At 36.0% G+C, this 24,835-nt stretch overlaps 1 protein-coding gene across 2 annotated transcripts in view; it reads right to left on the bottom strand.

The window, feature by feature from the left end:
- Positions 1-24,835, bottom strand: part of SMCHD1 (structural maintenance of chromosomes flexible hinge domain containing 1) — a 133,606-nt gene that overhangs the window by 56,267 nt on the left and 52,504 nt on the right. For both annotated transcript variants that reach the window (XM_057526926.1, XM_057526927.1), the window contains 11 exons: positions 22,969-23,075; positions 22,152-22,234; positions 21,854-21,967; positions 16,557-16,634; positions 16,358-16,477; positions 12,554-12,698; positions 6,876-6,972; positions 5,430-5,502; positions 3,295-3,434; positions 2,525-2,659; positions 332-559 (listed from right to left, as the gene is read on the bottom strand). In XM_057526926.1, coding sequence (XP_057382909.1) covers positions 332-559; positions 2,525-2,659; positions 3,295-3,434; positions 5,430-5,502; positions 6,876-6,972; positions 12,554-12,698; positions 16,358-16,477; positions 16,557-16,634; positions 21,854-21,967; positions 22,152-22,234; positions 22,969-23,075 — 1,320 coding nt within the window. The remainder of the gene's footprint in view (positions 1-331; positions 560-2,524; positions 2,660-3,294; positions 3,435-5,429; positions 5,503-6,875; positions 6,973-12,553; positions 12,699-16,357; positions 16,478-16,556; positions 16,635-21,853; positions 21,968-22,151; positions 22,235-22,968; positions 23,076-24,835) is intronic.

The following is a 24,835-nucleotide window of genomic DNA, read 5'->3' as shown; positions in this document are numbered from 1 at the left end:
TAAATAAATAAAATTTTAAAAACAGACAAACACTGCTTTGGTCAAGTGGTGATCTTGATTGTGAGTATAGAAATACAGTTCATCAGGACTGGAATTTTGTTTAGGTGTCAAAATCATTTTTCTAAGCATGAATTTGTCACACATGTATCATTCAACATTTCAATCTGGTGCATGAAAAAATATCTTACTTAGCCCAGGATTTTATATAACAGTACTATTTTTCTGTGATAAGCTTCTTCTTAGAGGATAGCCTATAAAACTTGTGCAGAGTCTTCCAAGCAAAAAAATGAACAGAATTCTTGCAAATAAACAATCTGTTTGAGATACTTACTTTAATTTTCTCTGCTAAAGCTGATGTTATATGGATTTCTCTTTCTCCTTCATCATACATTTGAAAAATAAGGTTATGCATAATATCTCCTGCTATCCAATTAACCTCATCCTGATGTTTGATCTGGATTGCCTTTTGTCCTTCTACACTGAATATCTGTAATCTTGCAACATGGCTACTGGGAAGCAACTTAATAGTCTTCTCCACAGGTGCCACATCTTTACAACTCTAGGAAGAGAGGAAAACACAAATATATACTGAATGACATCTGTACTGAAAACACAGTTTTTGGCTTTAATGGTGAATCTTCCATATTGCTTAAGAATTTATTTCCAATATTATGGGAGATCATCTTACATACTGTTAACATTCATAGATTTTCTCATTAAGAGGATACTATAGTATCAATAATTCCATATTTTATACCATCAAGTTATAAATAATGACAGTGGCCACATTCTTAAAACCAAAAACTAGCATATTTGGACTTAAAAGAACTTCCTTCCCCTTTATTTGTAAATTTACTTAAAAGTGTTGCAAACCTGTGAAATTTTAATCATATGACACAGATTTGGTGACCAGCATTTATTAATAAAAATAACAGTGTAATAAATTAAGAATTTTCCATAAATTAAAGATAAATATTGCCATAAAATGTTATTTAATGAGCTTCTAGAGCTTTTTCAATTCATTTTACATTGGGGTGAGTGGACAGAGTTGCTTGTAGCTAGATGAGGACTCTAGATGCCCCTAAAGGTTGAGCTGGCATATTTATAATTTGTTATGGGCACATCAGTGTTCCAAAGATCAGTAAAGATGAGCTGGTGTGCTACATAAATTGATTTTAGGCACACAAAGTTAAAACATTATGTAATTATTTCAGAATCTAGGTATAGTGCATTCCACAGGGTACAAAAAATTCATATAAGTCTAAGCTTAAAATACCTCTACAATCCTACTTCACTCATGTCTCCTTCCTCACCCAGTTGCAGTCATTTTACTGAAGCCCATTCACATGAACAATGACATATTCAAAATTCCTACCTCACAGAGTATCAGGCAAATAATCCATCCTCTATTATAAGCACATTTTATTTGCCCGGCTCAAACTTAAGAGTCACTGCTTTTGGATAATATGTTCTAACTGCAGGTTACAAGATATACCTTGGTCTTTGTGTTAACTGACCAGGACTCTTGGTGTTCTGCCTGTTGCTGCTCTGCAGTATTTACATAATTATATGTAAATGCTCTCTTGCTCTCAAGCCCAGATTTCTCCCTAACTCCAAGTCTTTTTCCTGAATCTCCTGATCTTTTGCAAGATGGTATGCTCAAAAATATGCTGCCCACATTACTGAAAAAAGGAAATGCATAACAAATATTTGAATATTATCAAATATAACCAGCTTCAAAAGAAAAGAATTAGAATAAAGTCAAATCATTTCATTCTAATGTAAAAAAATAAAAGCTCTTACCCTTCTGAGGCTCAAGATATGTTAGCTGATATATACTTAGTAGAAAAAACACTGGTTAATCAACCGATCAGGTAATTTATCATCTACTAACCATATCAATTATGAAGAAATCACATTTAGGTATTTTACTTGTATAAGTATTTGTTATCCCATTTAGCAATCTTAGGAAACCAAATGCTTATATCAACTGCCTGCCCTTCTCTAGGCTGGCTTCACCTTCAGCCATGATGTATAGCCAATAACAAGTGTCCTACTGGCACATTAACACAGCAATCTCTTTATAGGAAAATACTAATGAAAAACCATGTATTTGTTTTGTTAATTATACACACATATTAAATATTCATATATCCTTCAGTGGTGGTTCCATAGGGGCATTTACCGAACTTTCTAACAAACAAGTGTAAACTATAAGAAATGAGAATAAAATAAAACTGATAATTGTCATATTTTAATATAGGAAAAAATTAATTTTAGGAACATGTAATCAATAATAGCTATAGATATTATAAAAGGTTTGATCAAGAAAATTACTAATATTTGATACAAAATGTTATTTACTATACTATTTTATTTTTGCCTTTTCTTCCCTCTGGCTAAAAGAATCACAAATATCTCATTTTAAAAAGTCAAACAACTTTACATAAAATATTATAAAGCTGCTAAAGAATATTTGTATAAAGACTCAATATAATACCAATGAATAACAGTAACAACTTACAGGTATTTCAATTTTTGCTTTAAGCGTCTGGTCTTTTTTGATATTCTGAACTTGAATTGCTGGTCCTGACAAAATACTGGTTCCAGAACTACTGCAATCCACAACGTAGAGTGGAAGGTTTGGAGCACCTGAAAACTATTGGAAGCATACAAAATAATTTAAGACCCCAATCAAATGTAACTTACTATTCAATAACTGTTATTTAAATTTTCAAACAATTTAGTACAGCTACTATTCTGGCTTATAAATTAGAAAACTATAAATATAATTCACTAATATTCTAGACAATTTCTGAATGAAAAGAGTAAGTTTCTACAATTCTAGGTAAAATTTGTTGATTTTGGAAGAAAAACCAACTTCCTCAACCATTATTCTTTCTTTTTTTAACTCCACCTATTTGGGTTTTCCTTTCCTTTTTGTGCTCTTTTACTCGTATTCATTTATCCATCCATCCCCAATCCTAAAGGATATTTCCATCATCCTACTCATAAATTAAATACTTCATCTGAAATGAGGAGGATGGACTAAGGAAGGAGAGGGGAGGAATCTGCAGTCCAATACTTGGCACAGCTGGCATCATTACTGGCTTAGGGATGCTGAAAACTACTGACAATGAGACAGCCCACAAATTTCTCCATGGAATAATCATTACACAATCTAGATACAATATAAGGCTACTATAAAGGAGCCAAAAGATATAGTGATTTAGTGATTTCCATTTAGTACCACGGGACTCAAAATCTACATATTCTTATCTTATAAAAGCTTACCTTACAGTGAACAATCAATTTTGGTTGTGCTGTTATATTGTCTGATTCATCCAAAACTTCTACCTGAAATGGGAAAGCTGTTCCATTTTCTATAACTAAAATTTCAGAATCAGGTTTCACTTTCAATCGATGAGGGGGACCTACCAGAAAATTATATAATAAAATAGAGATTCAAGTTTCTAAAACTGAAATGTTAAAATAGCAAAAGAAACAGCTTTTAACATTTCAAGTTTTAATATCTTTTAAATAATGCCAAGAGAGAAAAAATATCCATGTTTAATCATTTCTATCCCCCCAAAGCATATATTCTATACATCACGAGAGTGGTCTCAATTATATTAAAATGTTTGATGTCTAGACTTAGTTTTATGTAACAAGCTAAGACACAGTGATAACTCATGTTAGAAACCACCCAAACATGTGAAATACTAAAAAGATCCTGGAAAAAAGTATTCAAGGATAAAAGTAAAAGTTTATTAAACTACTTTTTTATTTACTACTTTTAACTTTACACAATGAGACTGATTTCTCAGGCACATTACATACCTGTCTCAGGTAATTTTGTTCAAAGGATCAGTTCATATAATGACATAACCAGATTACTTACTTGTTAGACTGCCCACAACACTTTGATATCCTAAGCAAGCTGCACCACAAGTTTCCTCTAAACTAATAAAAGAGGGTTTATACTTCTGCAGCAAGATGACCTGATGTGCCCTATAAACACTGATATTTTAAAATACAATTTATGCTAAACACTGGGAACACAAGTTTACAAAGAACAGTTTTATCAGTTAATATTTGTGTTTTTACCATATGCCAACTCTGTTCTCAGAATCCTTACAATGATCTTGATCAAGAAGGTAATATTATTATCCCCATTTTATGGATGAGGAAACCGGGACCCAGAGAGATTAAGTATTCTGCCCAGGTCACATGGCTACTAAATGGCAGACTCAGGTTAGATCCTAGTTTTGTAATTTGAAACCTCTTGACCATTATCACTACACAGTCCCACTTCCTACTTTACCACTTTCACTCTCAAATTCTAAAAAAATATCCGAACTATCTGGTTAATAAGAATTTCCTTTGAGTAGATTTGAGTAACCCATACATTTTAGCTAACCTCTTAAAATAAAAGCATTGTAAGTAAGTATTAACATGTAACAATTTTTTTCTTATACTTCCACCAATGGGCCAATCTTTACTTCTAAATCAATTCATGCCTCAGGGAAAGCTCAAATTACACAAATTTGTGAAAGGAAATAGCTATTTTGTTTCTTTTCATTAAAACCAGTACAAAAGGTCATACATGGACAAAGATATGATCACAGTATTGTTAATATCAGAGCTAAAACTTCCATAACAAGTCCTGTTCTAGGTGTTGTGCAGCATATGCACTTCTCACTCTGCACAGTACTGTGTTAATGAGAACTCATGCATATTGCAAGTGTATCCTCTACTCAGTTACCACCGAAACCATGCAAAGTAAGGGCTGCCCACATTAACTCATTTAATCCTCACAAAAACCCTGTGAATTACATATTATCTCATTTTACACATGAGAAAACCGAGGCACAGAACAAGTGTACCTCACTGCTAAGTGTCAGAGCTTAGATCCAAACGCAGAAGGGCCGATGCCAGAATATACTCTTTGAAACTCCACAATAGACTGATTCTCAAATTAGCTGGCTTTTTCTACCCTAACTTTACTGCAACTTCATTTTCGAGTTGATAAATCATTATTCAAATTAACAACATAAAAGCATAAGAAACTTTTCTTCTTAAAATATTAAATATTTAGTTATATAACAAAAAGTAAAGGACAGATCCAGTTCTAATATAAGTCTAATTAGTATATCCTTAAGAATAGCTCCCCAATATAGTTTCAATATTCACATTTTTCTCCCAAGATTATTTTTAGAACTTCACTCAAGTCTTTCTAAATGTTTTCCTGTCTTTTATTTTTAACTGGTCATTTCTGTTAGCGCTATGTTTGTCATTCAAATGTATTTTCAAGACTTGTACCATAACCAAACCAAAAAACACTTCACCTTTATAAGTGTCATTATATTTTATCATAAGAATATTATTTAAAAGCTAAATATTAGGAATATTTCTTAAAGTAATATTACCTGGCAGTAATCTAATTTTCAAAATCTGTGAGTCTTCTTTTAAACCCGGAAGAATAACCTTCAGATTAAAATTCTGTTGAAAAAATTATTTTAATTAAATTCAAGTCCTAAATAAATACTTAAGTAATTTACTACCTCAATTCTGATTTACTTTTTGCTTTTCATTTTCATACCATTATAGAAATCTACTCAGCAAATTTATATTGACTAAAATTTTCATATATATGTATGAAAGAGATGCAGGTGAAAAAACTGATTTATATTGCTTCTTTATAGATAATACTATCTTTGAATTCAAAAGGCATAACCTCTGAATAATTATCAGAATTAGGATGGGCACTACAAAAAATGTGGAAAGTAGTGAAATGGAAAGAACCCAATATCTAGACATATCTAAATACAATGTGGTGTTCTAGATTAGATCCTGGAATAGAAAAATAATAGTGGAAAAACTGGGGAAATGTTAAAGCCCAGAGTTTTGTTAATAGTATTATATCAATGTTAACTTCTTAGTTTGGATAAATATATAATAGTTGTATAAGATGTTAGTAGAGGAAGCTGGGTGAAGAGTATATGTGAACTCTCTATACCATCTCTGAAACGCTTCTGTAAAACATAATTATTTCAAAATAAGAAGGTTTTTAAAATCTAGAAATCTTTTTAGCAAGTTTATCTTACTAAAGTCAAATTTTCCATGCATTTCAAGTTCTTTTTCCATAAAAAGTTTAATTCAGAAAGATGTACAGAACCTGCTCTTTAATTTGATTTGGTTATACAATGCAGTATAGTATACAGTACTTAAACTCACATGCTCTATTTTAAACATTATTTTGATAGGGAAAATTTTTAAAATATATATTGAAGGTAACAATACAATGGAAAAAAAGTAACATAATACTTAAGTTATTAGCCACAGTGTTCACATTAGTCATATTAATCTATTAGCTACTTTATATACTTAACTGAAAAATTACCTTATTGGAGTTTGCCTTTACTATCTCTAACCTTATTCCTCCCAAAACACTTCCCTTATCCAAATACCAAACCCAATACTTTTATAGAAGTGAGCTAAAGTTTCTCATATTTTTGTTCCTATTCTAAGAAAAATATTGAAAAATGGAAAAACTTACAGAGAAAAAAGAAGCAACATAGTACTAGATAACTGTTGTAAATGGCTTTGAATGCAAAAAGACTGGAATGAAAATGAAGACAGTTGAAAATACTTAATTCATAAACGTTTAACAAACAATAGCAGCAAATATGCTGGTCTTTCTCAGAGATGTAAATGGTAATGGTATGTCGGGTGACATGATCCTGATTAATCCCTAAGAACCTGACATTACTGTCATCTTGTCACAAAAATAGGTTATTCAATTTTAAATTTCCAATTTCATTTTTACCATATAAGAAATAACATGCATTATAACATGTATGCACAATGCTTACCTTGCCTTGACAAGAGTTTACAGGGCCCTTAGCTGTAACACCTCGAATGACACAATTTGGTCCATTGGTTATTTCTTCATAATGTAAAGATAAACCACTGGAAAAAATAAATTATTTTTTAACTTTCCCTCCATTACCTACAAATAAGCTGCAAATGTTCTTTTCTCTTTTCTTTCTTTTTTTTTTTTTGAGCTGTGCCACATGGCTTGCAGGATCTTAGTTCCCTGACCAGGGACTGAACCCGGGCCCTCAGCAGTGAAAGCACGGAGTCCTAACCACTGGACTGCCAGGGAATTCCTGCTGCAAATGTGTTTGTCTTCTCATATGACATTCTCATTTTTAATTCATTTTTCTAATAAAATTGTATTTTTTTAAAAGAGAGAAATAAATGAACAGATGCAAATTCCCATGAGATTTTTACAAAGAAAAATGATCCAACAAGTATTAATGAGTGATACCATTCGTGCAGTGAGTAAAGATACAAGGTAGGAAACAATCAAATGCTAGACCATGTATACAGGCCAAAGAAAATGAAACATCCAAATCGGTCAGGCTTAAGGATGTCTTCAGACTTTGCCCTGGATTCTTTCAAATCCTTCACCCACAGGGATTTTAGAGACTTTCTGGCACCTATTAAACTGAATGGCAATTTTAGACAAAGTCCAAATAATTAAGTACAGCCTTGTGCTAACGTAACCTTGCTAGAATGTATACTGAGACCCTCTAATCTACTACCATGAGCAATGTGATTCCTAAACCACCTTTGACTACCTGTAGATCCTTACAGTGTCAACATTTTACTCTGTAAGGGGTAAGGTGATAAAAAAGGAGGAAAGATATACCATGATGGAGAAAAGACCTAATTTTTCTGAAGAATGAAATTAAATATTTACAGATATTATCTGAATAAGTTGTAAAAATTAAATAACATGGCTTGTTTGAAAAAAGCTGTAAAGAGGCATATAAGGTAAAATAAATTCCCTGAGAAAGATGGACATTAACCACAGACATCTACTTTCACTATCTCTTAAAGCCTCACTAATATAAGAACGAAGGGATTCCTTTTATTTACTTTTAAAGGCAAAGATATGGGAGGTATGGAAGAAGAGACAAGGCCAATAGAACTTATCTGCTAGAAAAAAGGATAGACAAGTGGCAAATGACCTAGTATAGTCCCAAGAAAACTGAACTGTGAAACAGCAATGGAAGAAGCTCGAAACCAATATATAACACAGAATTCCCAGGTACCATTAAGGAACTGGTGTTACTAGGTACCCCTAGAAGCAGGGCCAAAAAAGAAAGGCCAATAAAAAAAAAGGGGGTGGTGATTAAAATTTCGATCCCCAGATCTCCCCTCTCCACCTCTGGCAGATGACTGGAAAATTATTCTCTGAAAAGGTTTAAGCAGAGAATCTGTGAACCAGGGCACAAAAAGTAAGTTGCAGGAAAGGGTAAAATACTAAAAAGAATAAAAGGGTAATCCTCAACGGATTGCATATGGATACTGAGACCTTCTCATGCCCATTCCTACCCTAGTCTTGCTCCTGGACTGGCTAGGAACCTGGACAGCCAAAGTATTCCCCTCCAGGCAAGAGACTAAAGATTGTTCTTTGAGCAAACTACCCAGCCCAAGAAAAAGACCTCAAGATACAACAGGATTTCCCCCAACAAAATGTTACAGACAGATCATCCTGTAGTGGAGTTCACACTCAACAGCCTCTCCCAAACTCTCAGGATCTCCTATGTGCATTTTAGTTCTCCATCAGATATAAAAGCAGATGACCAAAGATTAACCAGATATATGAAGAAAGAGATCAAAATCCAACAAACAAAAAGCAACTAACTTGGAGACAATAAAGATTATCAGTGTAGGTAACTTTTTTTTAAAAACTACCATTTATTTATCAGCAAAAAAAAAAAAGTATTACATTCATAAAACAAGAACAGAATCTACAAAAGAACATTCGGAGAACCAGGAAGAACACTTGGAAATTTAAAATACAGCAAAAGGAAAAACTCAATGGAAAGATATAAACATAAAATTGAGGAAGTCTGTCCAAAAGTAAAACAAAAACACAGAAAGATTAAGAAAAATGGAAAAATTAGGAAAATCAGAGAACCAGTCCCAAAGGTACATCATCAAATAAATAAGGATCCCCCCCCCCAGAAAAAGAGAAAACCGTGATGATGGAAGGTAGAAAATGAAGTACTTCAAATAATGAAGAGACCTATACAAAGATGTACCATTATAAAATTTTGCCCTGTTGAGAATTAAAAGTGGGTCCTATAAGCTTCCAGACAGAATATGTAGGAAACATAAAAAGGAAAATTAATCAGAACAAGTTTAAATTTATCAGCAACAGTAGAAGCTAAAAGGCAAAAATGGAGCAATGTTTTTATAATTTCGATGGGAAGTAGTGTCCAACTTTCAATTCAATCAATCAAGTAGAATAGAGACATTTTCAGAGCAATAATTTTCTCTTACATGTAACTCCTTTCTTAGGAAACTAGTGAATAATGTGCTCCAGCAGAAGGTGAGGGACAAGGGATTCTTTCAAAATTGGAGACCCAGGGAAGGTTAAATGCTAAATAAAATAAGCTACTTAATAATCTCACAAATTCAGGAATGTTTCCTCAAGGACCTGACAGCCAACTCCACGAAATTTAATCATCAATAAAGGTAAACCTCTATCTCCCAGTTTCCTGGGTCTAACTTCTGATCAGTTAACTCCAAATTGCAAACTCTACTCCCAGTCATAAAGATACTTAGCAATTTTTCTTGAAAACATGAATGTGATAGGTTATATTCACTTACCCATGTAACAGAGTAAGATTTCCTTCCTTGCAATCTCTATCAGATTGTGACGAGAATCACATTCTGGTTTACTGATTATTCAATCATAAAATTGTTTTCTTTCTCTTCTACCTTTGTGAAGAAGTTTTCTAGCTTGACAGTAGGTTTTGTTTTTACTATATTTCCTCAACACAAAAGACAAAGGGAATTCCCAGGATGAAGGTGAAGGAAGATCACAGAAGGACAAATGTAACAAGCGTAAGAACAACTGATCCAGACCAGAGCACATGGCAAAGTTCCAAGAAAGATGTCTACAAGAATATGAAACTGAGGGACTTCGCTGGTGGCGCAGTGGTTAAGAATCCGCCTGCCAATGCAGGGGACATGGGTTTGAGCCCTGGTCTGGGAAGATACCACGTGTCGCGGAGCAACTAGGTTCGTGTGCCACAACTCTGAGCCTGCACTCTAGAGCCCGTGAGCCACAACTACTGAGCCTGTGTATCACAACTACTGAAGCCCGTGCGCCTAGAGCCCATACTCCACAACAAGAGAAGCCACCACAATAAGAAGCCCACGCACTGCAACGAAGAGTAGCCCCCACTTGCCGCAACTAGAGAAAGCCCACGCATAGCAATGAAGACCCAATGCAGCCAAAAATAAATAGAGAAAAAAATATGAAACTGATAGGTTATCTATGTACCAAGCATCTTGAGAAGAGACCAGACAACTGGCAGAGAGTTACTTAGCAAAGAAAAAAAGAACAACAGTTGTGCAATTAAGAAAGTAATTAGCACTTACATAATTATAATAAAGCAAGCACTAAATACTGATCAAGCCAGAATACAACTTTATTGAAGAATGTGGGAATAGGAAGGGGGTTTATTTGTAACGTAAGTGGCAACAAGAGTGTGTGTCCTCATCTTCCATAAGTCAAGAGATAATGCTTAAAACTGAAGAATCAAGAAGTAACAATATAAAAGTTACTTAGATATGTGGCAATAGGTACCAAAACATTCAAGTAAGAAAGCTGAAAGTGGTTCTGAGAAGTCGACTGTGGGTGGGGTGGAGAGGGCAGAGGAACTACTCTTTTTTTATATAAGCCTCATCCAACTATTTGATTCTTTAGGTTATATGTGTGAATGATTTTTAGTTTAATTTATTAACACTGAGAAAAAAACCAAACAAATAAACCCACTCAGACAATGATCTCACTATACTGAAGGTAAATTCACATAGCCAGGCCACCAAGATTTTTTTTTTAAGCCCCAAATCTTAATTACCAGTATGTATGTGTGATAGAGACTTTGTGTGTAAGAATGTCCTATCAAGGATAAGAAGGAAGTTATAATTGAAAACAGGGGTCAACTAATGCACAAATATTTTCCATTTGTGACTAGTCATTACTTGTAGTGTTTTTTATTAAGCACATAGATGCTTAAGTATTCAACTCTTCCATTGTGGTTTAATATTCAAATGAATATAATATGTCAAAATCACTTTTTGCACAAGAACCACTTTTTGCAACTTAAAGAGAACATTTAGAAAAACTCATTTTCAATATTTTTTGTAACTCTGTTTTGCTTTTCAGGAACTTAACCATGGTATAAATCTGGACACTAAACTAGTCTGTGAGCTTCTAGAAGGCAAATACTATGCTCTTATTCACTTCTGTATCTCCAGCTGGCAAATGCCTGGAATACAGTACATAGTAAAATAATTAAAAGAGTAAACAATTACACCAACAGGGGAAAAAAAGTACACGGCGATAGCAAAAGAAAGCATACATTAAAACGTGGGCCCAGGGACTTCCCCGGCAGTCTAGTGGTTAAGACTGCGCTCCTGCTGCAGGGGGCACGGGGTTCAATCCCTGGTTAGCATATGATCCTGCATGCCTCACAGCGCAGCCAAAAAAAAAAAAGTGTCTCCAAAAAGACATATTTGGCAGAAATTTGAAAAACAAGAATTTCTTCCTAGGCACCTCAAAAAAAGGTAATGGAAAACAATGAACATCCTCAATTGTATAACTGGACACATTGTTTTTCAGGGCTATTTTTTAATATAAGCCAATCATATCACTCTATAGAGCTATTAAGTAAAGGCAAATTCTAAGGAAGGACCAAATTTCCATGGAAAGTGTAAACTTTATTGCTATGGTTTTAAAAGCAAACCAAAATAAATTTTATTAGCAGGTTAAAAACCTACCAGTATGGGCTTCCCTGGTGGCACAGTGGTTGAGAATCTGCCTGCCAATGCAGGGGACACGGGTTCAAGCCCTGGTCTGGGAAGATCCCACGTGCCACGGAGCAGCTGGGCCCGTGAGCCACAATTACTGAGCCTGCGCGTCTGGAGCTTGTGCTCCACAACAAGAGAGGCCGCGATAGTGAGAGGCCCACGCACCGTGATGAAGAGTGGCCCCCGCTTGCCACAACTAGAGAAAGCCCTCACACAGAAATGAAGACCCAACACAGCCATAAATAAATAAATAAATACTTTAAAAAACAAAAAACAAAACCTACCAGTAGGTAACCACTAAGTTTAAATGGCCATAATTTCTAAGCAAACAACAAAATAAACATGGTATGGTTTATAGAATTGCCAGGAGAAGTCATATCATACTTGCAAAAAGAAACGGACTAAGACAGAACTATATCAGTCTCACCCAAACAACTGTAACAGTAAATTCAGTCAAAACAAACTTTATTGAGGTAATGTATGTATGACACTACAGCCACAGAGGATAGCTTGGGACTAAACAAATCCCCCAGATATCATAAAATATCCACTAAGCATTTTAAATAATAAATCTGAAGTTAACTGAACATAAATAATTTAAGCGAAAAAAAGAAAAAAGTGAATACTTAGCAAATATGAAAATTAAGATTACCTTGCTTCAAAAACTGGCTGAATATCAGTTGATAGTTGACTAGTATGACCAAATTCATCCTGAAACTCCAGAGGGATATTGAATGGGACTCCAACACGAAAAGGAGGATCCAAAAGACCAAATGAAAATTTCTCTGGTTTACCCTCTTAATTAAAAAAAAATAAACATGAAAAGAAAATTCATCGGTCAGAAGATTCATTGTAGGTAGAAACATCCATTATATATATGGAAGCTTAGAGTACAATAATGACGGCACTTCAAATCAGTGCAAAGTTTATATAAATTATATCTATAATCTACCTGTGAAAATAATAAAGTTAGAACTTTATCTCACACCATGTATAAAAGTCCAGAGATAGAGATATATGTGTTTTTAAACAATGAAATTTTCGCATATAATAAAGGAATATGTTTATAATTTTATCGTAGGAAAAACTAAGGCAAAACACAATATTCAATAGCTATACAAGGATGTATTTGATAAAGTTTAAAATATTTTATTAGATATAAAGTTAACAGAGAAGCTCTATAAGAGAAAATACTTGCAACGTATGCAATAAAGGATTAAAATCCACAATACATTAAAACTTCCTATAAAGACAATATTTTCAAGTCATCCCTGGGGAAATTATTAAAAATGCAAATTCAAGGGCTCACATCATCCTACTGAGTCAGAAACTCCAGGAGTGAGGCCCACCAGTCTGCATTTTAATAAGCCCAGCAGGTTGATTCAGGTAAAACTTAAATTTGAGAACTACAGCTTTACACTATTAAAATAGGCACAGCAGGCACTTCCCTGGTGGCGCAGTGGTTAAGAATCCGCCTGCCAATGCAGGGGACACGGGTTTGATCCCTAGTCTGGGAAGATCCCACATGCCGCAGAGCAACTAAGCCCGTGAGCCACAACTACTGAGCCTGCGCTCTAGAGCCCGTGAGCCACGACTGCTGAGTCCAAGTGCCACAACTACTGAAGCCAGCACGCCTAGAGCCCGTGCTCCACAACAAGAGAAGCAACTGCAATGAGAAGCCCACGCACCACAATGAAGAGTAGCCTTCGCTCGCTGCAACTAGAGAAAGCCCATGCGCAGCAGCAGCATCAAGACCCAGCACAGCCAAAAATAAATAAATAAAATAAATTTTAAAAAATTAAAAATAAAATGAAATAGGCATAGTAAAGGAACAGACTTTCACAGATGACAATGTCCACTAAAGGCTAGAAGAGGTACACAACCTAATAATTAAATAATTTAACCACCAACTAGGCTAAATATTACAATATAGGTTAGCCAGGAATGAGCATAGGGAAACAGGAACCCTCAGTCTGTTGGTGAGGGTCCAAAACCTTTTGGGAGGGCAACTTGACAGTAAATATATATAAAATGTTAAAGCACACACATTTCAGCTTGGCAATTCTACTTCTTGGTATCCACTCTAGAGATATTCAAGCACTTGTACACAAAGCATCATAATTTTTTTCTGTATAGAAATGTGATTTGTAACAGCCAAAAACTTGGAAACACCTGAAACGTTCATCAAAGAAAACTGCTAAACTACAGCATGTCCATACTGTAGAATGTTCCACACGTGTATTTAAAGAACATGACAGATCTGTATGTACAAAAAGGAACACTCCCCAAGGTGGCCGTCTCATTAGAGAAGGCAGGATAATCACAGGCACTTAAATCAGCTCTCTAAAACCCCATAAAAATGTGGCACTACAGAGATTTTAAAGAGGCCTAAACCTACAAAAACAATGAACAAGAAAAAAGACAACAGCAACAGAATTTGAAAGCTGGAGAATATATGGGCAAGTATAACTGACTTAGCAGAAAGACTCAAGAAATCAAATCCTCAATCATCAACAAAGCAAGCAGGGAGCCAATTTAATTCACACTATATAACACTCAAAAGTCTCAAGAATGGCTCTATCAAGTAGGAGTGAAATTGAAATAAAAAAGGAAGACTTGTTCAAGTTTGTTTGAGAACAGTTCCTCAGATCCCCACCCCTCAACACACAGAGCCAGTCAACTGCCTTCCTCATCTTCAGCAACATCTGGAAGGTTTCTTCTCCAGGGAATGTTAAGAGTAGGTTCAAGGAGTAAGGGACACAGCACTACTGAAAGCATTACAGTTTACTGAAAATAGGAAAATCAAGTGAAAGATCAATACTGAATATGAGCAATCCCACTACTGGGCATATACCCTGAGAAAACCATAATTCAAAGAGTCATGTACCACAATGTTCACTGCAGCTCTATTTACAATAGCCAGGACATGGAAGCAACCTAAGTGTCCATCGACAGATGAATAGATAAAGAAGATTTGGCACATATATACAATGGAATATTACTCAGCCATAAAAAGAAACGAAATTGAGTTATTTGTAGTGAGGTGGATGGACCTAGAGTCTGTCATACAGAGTGAAATAAGTCAGAAAGAGAAAAACAAATACCGTATGCTAACACATATATATGGAATCTTAAAAAAAAAAAAGGTTCTGAAGAAGCTAGGGGCAGGACGGGAATAAAGACGCAGACATAGAGAATGGACTTGAGGACACGGGGAGGGGGAAGGATAAGCTGGGACGAAGTGAGAGAGTGGCATGGACATATACACACTACCAAATGTAAAAGAGATAGCTAGTGGGAAGCAGCCGCATAGCACAGGGAGATCAGCTCCGTGCTTTGTGTCCACCTAGACGGGGAGGATAGGGAGGGTGGGAGGGAGACGCAAGAGGGAGGATATATGAGGATATATGTATACGTACAGCTGATTCACTTTGTTATACGGCAGAAACTAACACACCACTGTAAAGCAATTATACTCCAATAAACATGTTAAAAAAAAAATACTGAACATGAAACCTCTAACAGTCTTCCCCAGCTTGGCTCCCCAAATGCTGGCACCCAGGTGTTTACACTCCACTCTGGGGAATCTGAACAGCCAAAGGGAAAAAAACCTAAAATTATCTTATCATAATCTCCCCAAATGAAATAAACACTCTCGAATGTTCTATTCTTAAATGTGTGCAAACAACTAGTAATGTAAGAGAGCATCTAAAGGACCCAGAGCAGATGTGAAAAAAAGCAACATGGAGGAAACAGGCTATGAATAAAGTTTGAAAGCATCAAGAAAAAATGCCACTGTTATTAATAGCCTCAGAGAATTAACAAAGATACCGAATCCATGAAGTCGGAGAAAATACTTTGAAAAGGGAATAACCAGAGAATATTTCAGAAACTAAAAAAATTATAGCAGAAAGGAAAAATTCAACAGAAAGTACTGAACATCATGTTCAAGAAGTCTCTTGTAAAGTACAGAAATAAAACCAAGAGATGTAAAGCAGAAAAAACAGTATTAGTACACCAGTCAAGAGGTCCAACGTCTTAACACTAGATGTTGTAGAAAGAAAAAAGAGTAGAAAATCAAAGTATCTCAAGAAAAATCCCTAGAATTTAAAATTTCAGAAATTGGGACCCCCCCACACAAAAAAAATTATCCAAACTTCTGAGGATTGCGGAAGAGGGAGGATAGGGGCGGTTGGATTGGGAGTGGAGGGTGTTTAACATGCAAAAGTTAGGAATCAGAATAACTTTCGACCCTACCAGTAACAAGGGAAGCTAGAAAACAATGATGCTTTCAAAAGTTTATAAGGAATATGATTATCAAGCAGAATTATAAAGCCATTCTAAGACCAAGATGGTTAAACAATTGGTCAAACATCTTTTATTACATTATCTATTTTCCTCTTGATTTAAAATGCCACCTTTAGCATACAGAGTTACATATTGGTGTTTTGCTTACCTTTGACAGAAAATTTAATTGCTTTAGATGGTAGTGGTCTTCCTGCATAAGTGTCTGCATTACTTTCATTCAGTACAACTTGTAATTTCAATGTATAATTCCCCAACTTTTGAATATTTTCTGGACAAATTAAGAAGAAATTAAAATTCAAGTAAACGTAATACTGATATAATTTTTAACATTCAGAATAATAACTCACCCATTTTTTTAAACCAGTAAGGCCATTTTCCTCCATGTTGACTAATATGTGAAATGATTTCTTTACTTCCACTTGGAGCTTAATAAAAGAAAAAAATTTTATATTTTGAGAAATTAAATATAGAACATGAATATGAAATGTCACACTGGCATCAAATGTCTACCTGCTATACATTTTTTAAGGTAGTTTTGAAACCTCGAAAAATCTAAAGCTATCCTATTCAAGTCAATAGCATAATGAAAATTTAGCTGATTAAAATTCCTTTATTTCAATTCTTAAAAATGTATCTGTAAATAAGCTTAACTGGCACAAACAAAAGAATATAGAGATAATTTTCTTTTGATATTGAAAATCATTTCTTTAAAAGTTTTCTTCAAGAGGAAAATAGCACACTTTATTAACATAGAGTAATCTCTAAGACCTAGTGATCTATTAAGAGAAAAAAGCAAGACCTAAAGTAGAAGAAAGAAAACAAATAGAAGGATGATATCACTTCTCTGAAATATACCTTGTTATTTATTTTTGACTTTGGAATTACATGACTTAAAATATTCACAAAATAGAATTAAAATAAAGCAATTCATAAGCAAAACCAAAATGTAGGTAGGCGATATGACCACATTAAAAAATTTTAAAAAATTATTTCAACTGACTTCAACTTTAGAATATATAAAAACTTTAAGGACAAATAGTGCTTCAAAGAAGTCAAATTTAATCTAACAGTACTATTAGTAATTTTATAAGTATCACTATTTTGAAACTATATTATAGGATAAAGCAGTAAGTAACTGTTAATGTTGTTAAGAATCAAGATTTTCAACATAACGGACTTCCCTGGTGGCGCAGTGGTTGAGAATCTGCCTGCCAATGCAGGGGACATGGGTTCGAGCCCTGGTCTGGGAAGATTCCACATGCCGCGTAGCAGCTGGGCCCGTGAGCCACAATTACTGAGCCTGCGCGTCTGGAGCCTGTGCTCCGCAACAAGAGAGGCCGCGATAGTGAGAGGCCCGCGCACCGCGATGAAGAGTGGTCCCCGCTTGACACAACTAGAGAAAGCCCTCACACAGAAACGAAGACCCAACACAGCCATAAATAAATAAATAAACAAATACTTAAAAAAAAAAGGTTGAAAAAAAAAGAAAAAGATTTTCAACATAAAAGAAATGAAATAAAAGGATAAAATCAAAGTGGTTAAATAAAAACTCAGAATATCGATATGAATTCATTTTTTTTCATTTCCAAAAATACTCATGTTTAGCTATCAATTGAAAAAGCTTAGAAACAATTTCACCCAGTGGCCATGAGCGATCCTAACACTCAGGCCTCTAAATGCCATTCCCTACTGAAAGGAGCTGGGACAAAGTTAGAGAGTGGCATGTACATATATACACTACCAAATGTAAAACCGATAGCTAGTGGGAAGCAGCCGCACAGCACAGGGAGATCAGCTCAGTGCTTTGTGACCACTTAGAGGGGTGGGATAAGGAGGGTGGGAGGGAGACGCAAGAGGGAGGAGATTTGGGGATATATGTATATGTATAGCTGATTTACTTTGTTATAAAGCAGAAACTAACACACCACTGTAAAGCAATTATACTCCAATAAAGATGTTAAGAGTAATGGCTGCATCAAGGTTTAGGGTAAACATGTACAAGAAGATTCTAGGATGTCTTGAGCCAGAAAGGAAGAAAGCTCAAACCAGAGACAAAAAGGGTGTTATCAAGAGGACAGAGGAGCAAACTGAAGGCACATCAAAATCAAGGAAGCATGTCAAATCTATAAAACCCCATACATTCACAAAAACACATTTATGAAAATCAAAAAAACCAGTCTCTGAGCACCACAGTACTGTACCAATTCCTGACTGGTCATCTGCAATTAAAGAAAAAGGATTAAGCCTTTACACTGCCTTTCCTATAAAAGCTGTGGTTCAGAGTAAACCAATGACCCTAACTGAAATTTATTACTAATAAATAAACTAGGAAGGATAATAAACTGGGATAATAAATTAGGAAGAAATAAAAGAATGGGGGGATCACCATTTTGCATACCAAATAACTATGCAAAAATCATTAATGAATGAAACCATTACATCATGGATGAAAGGAGAACTTTATAATCATATTAGCCAAGTGAATTCAATAATCCACTTTAGCAGCACTAAAAGTAGGACAATTAATTACAGTCATCAAATGCCTCTTGATGTAATACCCTAAGAAACACAGATTCGCTATGGAGTATGGATTCTTGCTTTATGGGGGAAAAATGGTGAACCTAAATGTTTAAGCTTTTGGGATAATTTCCAGTCTTCAGGAAATAGAACAAACAATGGAACAAGTTAAATGACATTCCAAAGAAACAAATATGTGAAACACTCTACAGTAAAGTGTACATTTAAAAAATAATTGGGGCTTCCCTGGTGGCGCAGTGGTTGAGAATCTGCCTGCCAATGCAGGGGACACGGGTTCGAGCCCTGGTCTGGGAAGATCCCACATGCCGCGGAGCAACTAGGCCCGTAAGCCACAATTGCTGAGCCTGCGCATCTGGAGCCTGTGCTCCGCAACAAGAGAGGCCGCGACAGTGAAGAGGCCCACGCACTGTGATGAAGAGTGGCCCCCGCTTGCCGCAACTAGAGAAAGCCCTTGCACAGAAACGAAGACCCAACACAGCCATAAATAAATGAATAAATAAATAAATAAATAAATAAATAAAAGAAAAGATCTCTGGACTTTAAAAAAATAATAATAATAAATGAAATGGAATGGTAAATCTGTTATATATACTTTAACAAAAAAAAATCTTCTAATTAAAAAATATATATATATATACAGGCAGACCTTAGAGATATTGCAGGTTTGGCTTCAGACCACCACAACAAAACAAGTATCGCAATAAAGCAAATCACATAACTTTTTTCGTTTCCCAGTGCATGTAAAAGTTATGTTTATACTACACTGTAGTCTACTGAGTGTGCAATAGCATTATTTCTTTTAAAAAATAAAATGTTCATATCTTAATTAAAAATTACTTTATTGCTAAAAAATGCTAACCTTCATCTGAACCTTCAGCAAATCGTAGTAATAACATCAAATATCACTAATCACAGATCACCGTAACAAACGTAACAATGAAAAAGTTTGAAATGTTGCCAGAATGACCAAAATGTGACACAGAGACATTAAGTGAGCAAATACCGTTGGGAAAATGGCGTTAATAGACTTGCTCAACACAGAGTTTCCATAAACCTTCAATCTGTAAAAAATGCAGTATCTGCAAATGGCAATAAAGCAAAGCACAATTAAACGAGGTATGCCTGTGTGTATTTTTGTTTTTGTTTTTAAATAAGACAGAGGCAGGAGGGTCAGAGTCACAGAGAGGTTGGAAGATGCTACACTGCTGGCTTTGAAGATGGAAGAAGGGGCCACAAGCCAAGGAACGTGGGTGGCTTCTAGAAGTGGAAAAGGCGAGCCTTCCCTAGAACATCCAGAAGGAACACTATCCTGCTGACACTTTGATTTTAGCACAGTGAAGTCCACCTGGGACGGATGACCTAGAGAACTGTAAGATAATAAACGTTATGTTGTTTTAAGCCATCAAAAAAAGTTGGAGAGGGGCTTCCCTGGTGGCGCAGTGGTTGAGAATCTGCCTGCTAATGCAGGGGACACGGGTTCGAGCCCTGGTCTGGGAAGATCCCACATGCCACGGAGCAGCTGGGCCCGTGAGCCACAATTGCTGAGCCTGCGCGTCTGGAGCCTGTGCCCCGCAACGGGAGGGGCCGCGATAGAGAAAGGCCCGCGCACCGCGATGAAGAGCGGTCCCCGCACCGCGATGAAGAGTGGCCCCCGCTTGCCGCAACTGGAGAAAGCCCTCGCACGAACCGAAGACCCAACACAGCCAAAAATAAATAAATAAATAAATAAATAAAAGTTGGAGAAATATAAAATAGAGTGTCACAGAGGCCAAAAATAAGAGTACTGCAGTAAAATTAGTCAAACTGTTCAATGCTGCCAAGGCTAATAAGACATTTATACAATGAAAGTATACATTACCATTGACTAGTTTATAAATGTTGGAAATAAATGCATAGTGAATAAAACACATCTTTAAAATCCATGGACCAGACATGCAATATATAGTGATAGAACAGACTATTGAAAATATAAATTGAAAATACTTTCAGGCAGTCAAGACAAAAACAACGGACAAAGAAAACCATAATTCAAAAAGAGTCATGTACCACAATGTTCATTGCAGCTGTATTTACAATAGCCCGGACATGGAAGCAACCTAAGTGTCCACTGACAGATGAATGGATAAAGAAGATGTGGCACATATATACAATGGAATATTACTCAGCCATAAAAAAAAAGAAATTGAGTTATTTGTAGTGAGGTGGATGGACCCAGAGTCTGTCATACTGAGTGAAGTAATAAGTCAGAAAGAGAAAAACAAATACCGTATGCTAACACATATATATGGAAACTTAAAAAAAAATAAAAAATGTTCTGAAGAAGCTAGGGGCAGGACAGGAATAAAGACACAGACATAGAGAATGGACTTGAGTTCCCGGGGAGGGGGAAGGGTAAGCTGGGACAAAGTGAGAGTGGCATGGACATATGTACACTACCAAATGTAAAATAGATAGCTAGTGGGAAGAAGGGGCATAGCACAGGGAGATCAGCTCAGTGCTTTGTGACCACCTAGAGGGTGGGATAGGGAGGAGAAATGGGGATATATGTATATGTATAGCTGATTCACTTTGTTATAAAGCAGAAACTAACACACCATTGTAAAGCAATTATACGCCAATAAAGATGTTAAAAAAACCCGAAAACAACAGACAAGAAAGTTAACAAACAAGGTGATTCAAGTTAGGAAAATACAAGATGAGCAATGATATGCAGTTCTTTTCCTCTACCAAAGAGTGGGCCAGGATTCTCATCTGAAACAAGTACTTCTGGCCCATACGTTCAGAGACACAGTATTTTTGATTTAGAAGGGATCTTAAGGATTATCCAATCTAAATTCCTATTCAGTACAAACTACTATATGTATGCACATCATATCTTTATTTTAGCCCATGGCTACCTACATAGGAAAATTCAGAATAAAATGTTAAAAAAAAACCCTCAGAAAACAATTGATTTTTTTTAATATGAATTATTCACACTTTTGAAACTCCTAACTTTAAACAAATGCACTATCAGATTGCTAGCTCATAATTACACAAAGATTTTAAAACATATGTTATATATTTAAGAACAACAATAAAGATCCAAATTAGTTTGTATACTTACAGTGTAGTATAACTTTGAGCTCAACCAGGAGTTTCTTTGACCCTCCATGACTTGTTCCTGGAAGCTTTTGCATTGCTTCCCCCTTTTTATTCAATATTTCAATTCTTAACGCACCTATCAGTCCAAAATTAAAAATAAGAATGTCTGAGTTACACCCAAAGAATCTAATGAATCTGCTAGGTCTTCACACAGCATTTTAATTTTTCATGGTCTTTTACTATGAAATGCAAGATGTAAGAAAAGCATTTCTTCAGTATTTAAAAACAAACAAACAAACACAAAAAACCCAAAAACATACCAATGGGGGTTCCAGCAGGCCTAATCTCATTCGGCAATAATTCATCTCCTTCAGGCCAAGTTACTGACAATCTATCAGGGAGCCTATTATGAAACCAGCATATTAATGATTCATGAACTGTGTTAATTATGGTCTTATTTTTAAAAATAAAACTTACTAGAAATTTTAATATTTATTTCAAATTTTTTTTGACAGGTTAAATCTGAAATCCTGTATGATTAATACTGTAAACATTTCCACCTCCTCAACCACTGTTGTGGCTACAGAGTAAGACAAAATCTCCTGGTGTTAACAGCCAGGAACTGTGCTTTTTTTGAGATTTTTCTATTCATTTATAGTACAAGCTACCTTTGGGAGACAGGATAAACTCTACAAATAAAAGAATTACCAGTGAGATTCAGTAGGAATCAAAATGACTGCATCATAAGCTACACAAGAGCCACAAACCATTTTGTTTTTTGACTTCCTTTTACTTCCTTTGTACTAATCTTTACCTCTCAGCAGTTACTACCATTTTCTTCTAGCTATAGGCCAAAGTTGTTTTTTTTCCCTTTAACAAACTTAATCATAGTGCTGATAACAGTGACACTGTAGATATAAGATTTCCTCATTTTTCTATAAAATACAGGATTCTGTTTTTGTAACAGAGAGCTCTCAGGTTTTTTTTTAACAGTAAGAACTTTATCACAATACACACATCTAAGACTACAAGTGCCCAAATAGAAGAGCACAACGACATACTCAATAACTGCTAAAAGAACAATTCTTCTTGATTTTTCTTGTTATTTTTTACCATGCATCTTGAAATGTAAATTACCTTGCCATTTCATCTTCTACATATTTTTTCACAGCTTTCTCAGCAACTGTCCTATCCAGCTTTGCAATTGGCACAGTTTTTATTTCATCATACAGTGCTTGAGGTTCCTGAATAAATAAAATTTATAACAACATTTCAAAAAAACTATTTAAATTTAGCTGCAACTGCCGCCACCAAGAAGCCTGTGTGCAAGCACAGGTCACTCTCCACACCTCCCCCCACCCCGGGAGCCTGTGCAGCCCACCACTGCCAGGGTCCCGTGATCCAGGGACAACTTCCCTGGGAGAACGCACGGCGCGCCTCAGGCTCCTGCAACGTCACGCTGGCCTCTGCCGCCGCAGGCTCGCCCCGCATCCATACCCCTCCCTCCCCCCCGGCCTGAGTGAGCCAGAGACCCCGAATCAGCTGCTCCTTTAACCCCGTCCTGTCTGAGCGAAGAACAGATGCCCTCAGGCGACCTACACGCAGAGGTGGGGCCAAATCCAAAGCTGAACCCCAGGAGCTGTGCGAACAAAGAAGAGAAAGGGAAATCTCTCCCAGCAGCCTCAGGAGCAGCGGATTAAATCCCCACAATCAACTTGATGTACCTGCATCTGTGGAATACTTGAATAGGCAACGAATCATCCCAAATTGAGGAGGTGGACTTTGGGAGCAAGATATATTACTTTTTCCCCTTTTCCGCTTTTTGTGACTATGTATGTGTATGATTTTTTGTCTGTATAGCTTTGCTTTCACCATTTGCCCTAGGGTTCTGTCTGTCCATTTTTTTTTTTTTACTTAAAAAAAATTTTTTTTTCTTAATAATTATTTTTTACTTTAAAAACTTTATTTTATTTTTTCTTTATTTTATTCCCTTTCTTTCTTTCTTTCTCTCTTTCTATTTTTTTCTCCCTTTTATTCTGAGCCGTGTGGATGAAAGGCTCTTGGTGCTCCAGCCAGGAGTCAATGCTGTGCCTCTGAGGTGGGAGAGCCAACTTCAGGACACTGGTCCACAAGAGACCTCCCAGCTCCATGTAATATCAAATGGCAAAAATCTCCCAGAGATCTCCATCTCAACACCAAGACCCAGCTTCACTCAACGACCAGCAAGCTACAGTGCTACACACCCTATGCCAAACAACTAGCAAGACAGGAACACAACCCCACCCATTAGCAGAGAGGCTGCCTAAAATCATAATAAGGCCACAGACACCCCAAAACACACCACCAGACATGGACTTTCCCAGCAGAAAGACAAGATCCAGCCTCATCCACCAGAACACAGGCACTAGTCCCCTCCACCAGGAAGCCTACACAACCCACTGAACCAACCTCAGCCACTGGGGACAGACACCAAAAACAATGGGAACTACGAACCTGCAGCCTGCAAAAAGGAGACCCCAAACACAGTAAGATAAGCAAGATGAGAAGACAGAAAAACACACAGCAGATGAAGGAGCAAGGTAAAAACCCACCAGACCTAACAAATGAAGAGGAAATAGGCAGTCTACCTGAAAAAGAATTCAGAATAATGATAGGAAAGATGATCCAAAATCTTGGAAATAGAATAGACAAAATGCAAGAAACATATAACAAGGACCTAGAAGAACTAAAGAGGAAACAAGCAACGATGAACAACACAATAAATGAAATTAAAAATACTCTAGAAGGGGTCAATAGCAGAATAACTGAGGCAGAAGAACGGATAAGTGACCTGGAAGACAAAATAGTGGAAATAACTACTGCAGAGCAGAATAAAGAAAAAAGAATTGAAAGAACTGAGGACAGTCTCAGAGATCTCTGGGACAACATTAAATGCACCAACATTCAAATTATAGGGGTCCCAGAAGAAGAGAAAAAGAAAGGGACTGAGAAAATTTTTGAAGAG

The sequence above is a fragment of the Balaenoptera acutorostrata genome, chromosome 13 (assembly GCF_949987535.1).
Source record: "Balaenoptera acutorostrata chromosome 13, mBalAcu1.1, whole genome shotgun sequence".
Taxonomy (NCBI): Eukaryota; Metazoa; Chordata; class Mammalia; order Artiodactyla; family Balaenopteridae; genus Balaenoptera; species Balaenoptera acutorostrata.
This window is presented reverse-complemented; position numbering and strand designations above follow the sequence as displayed.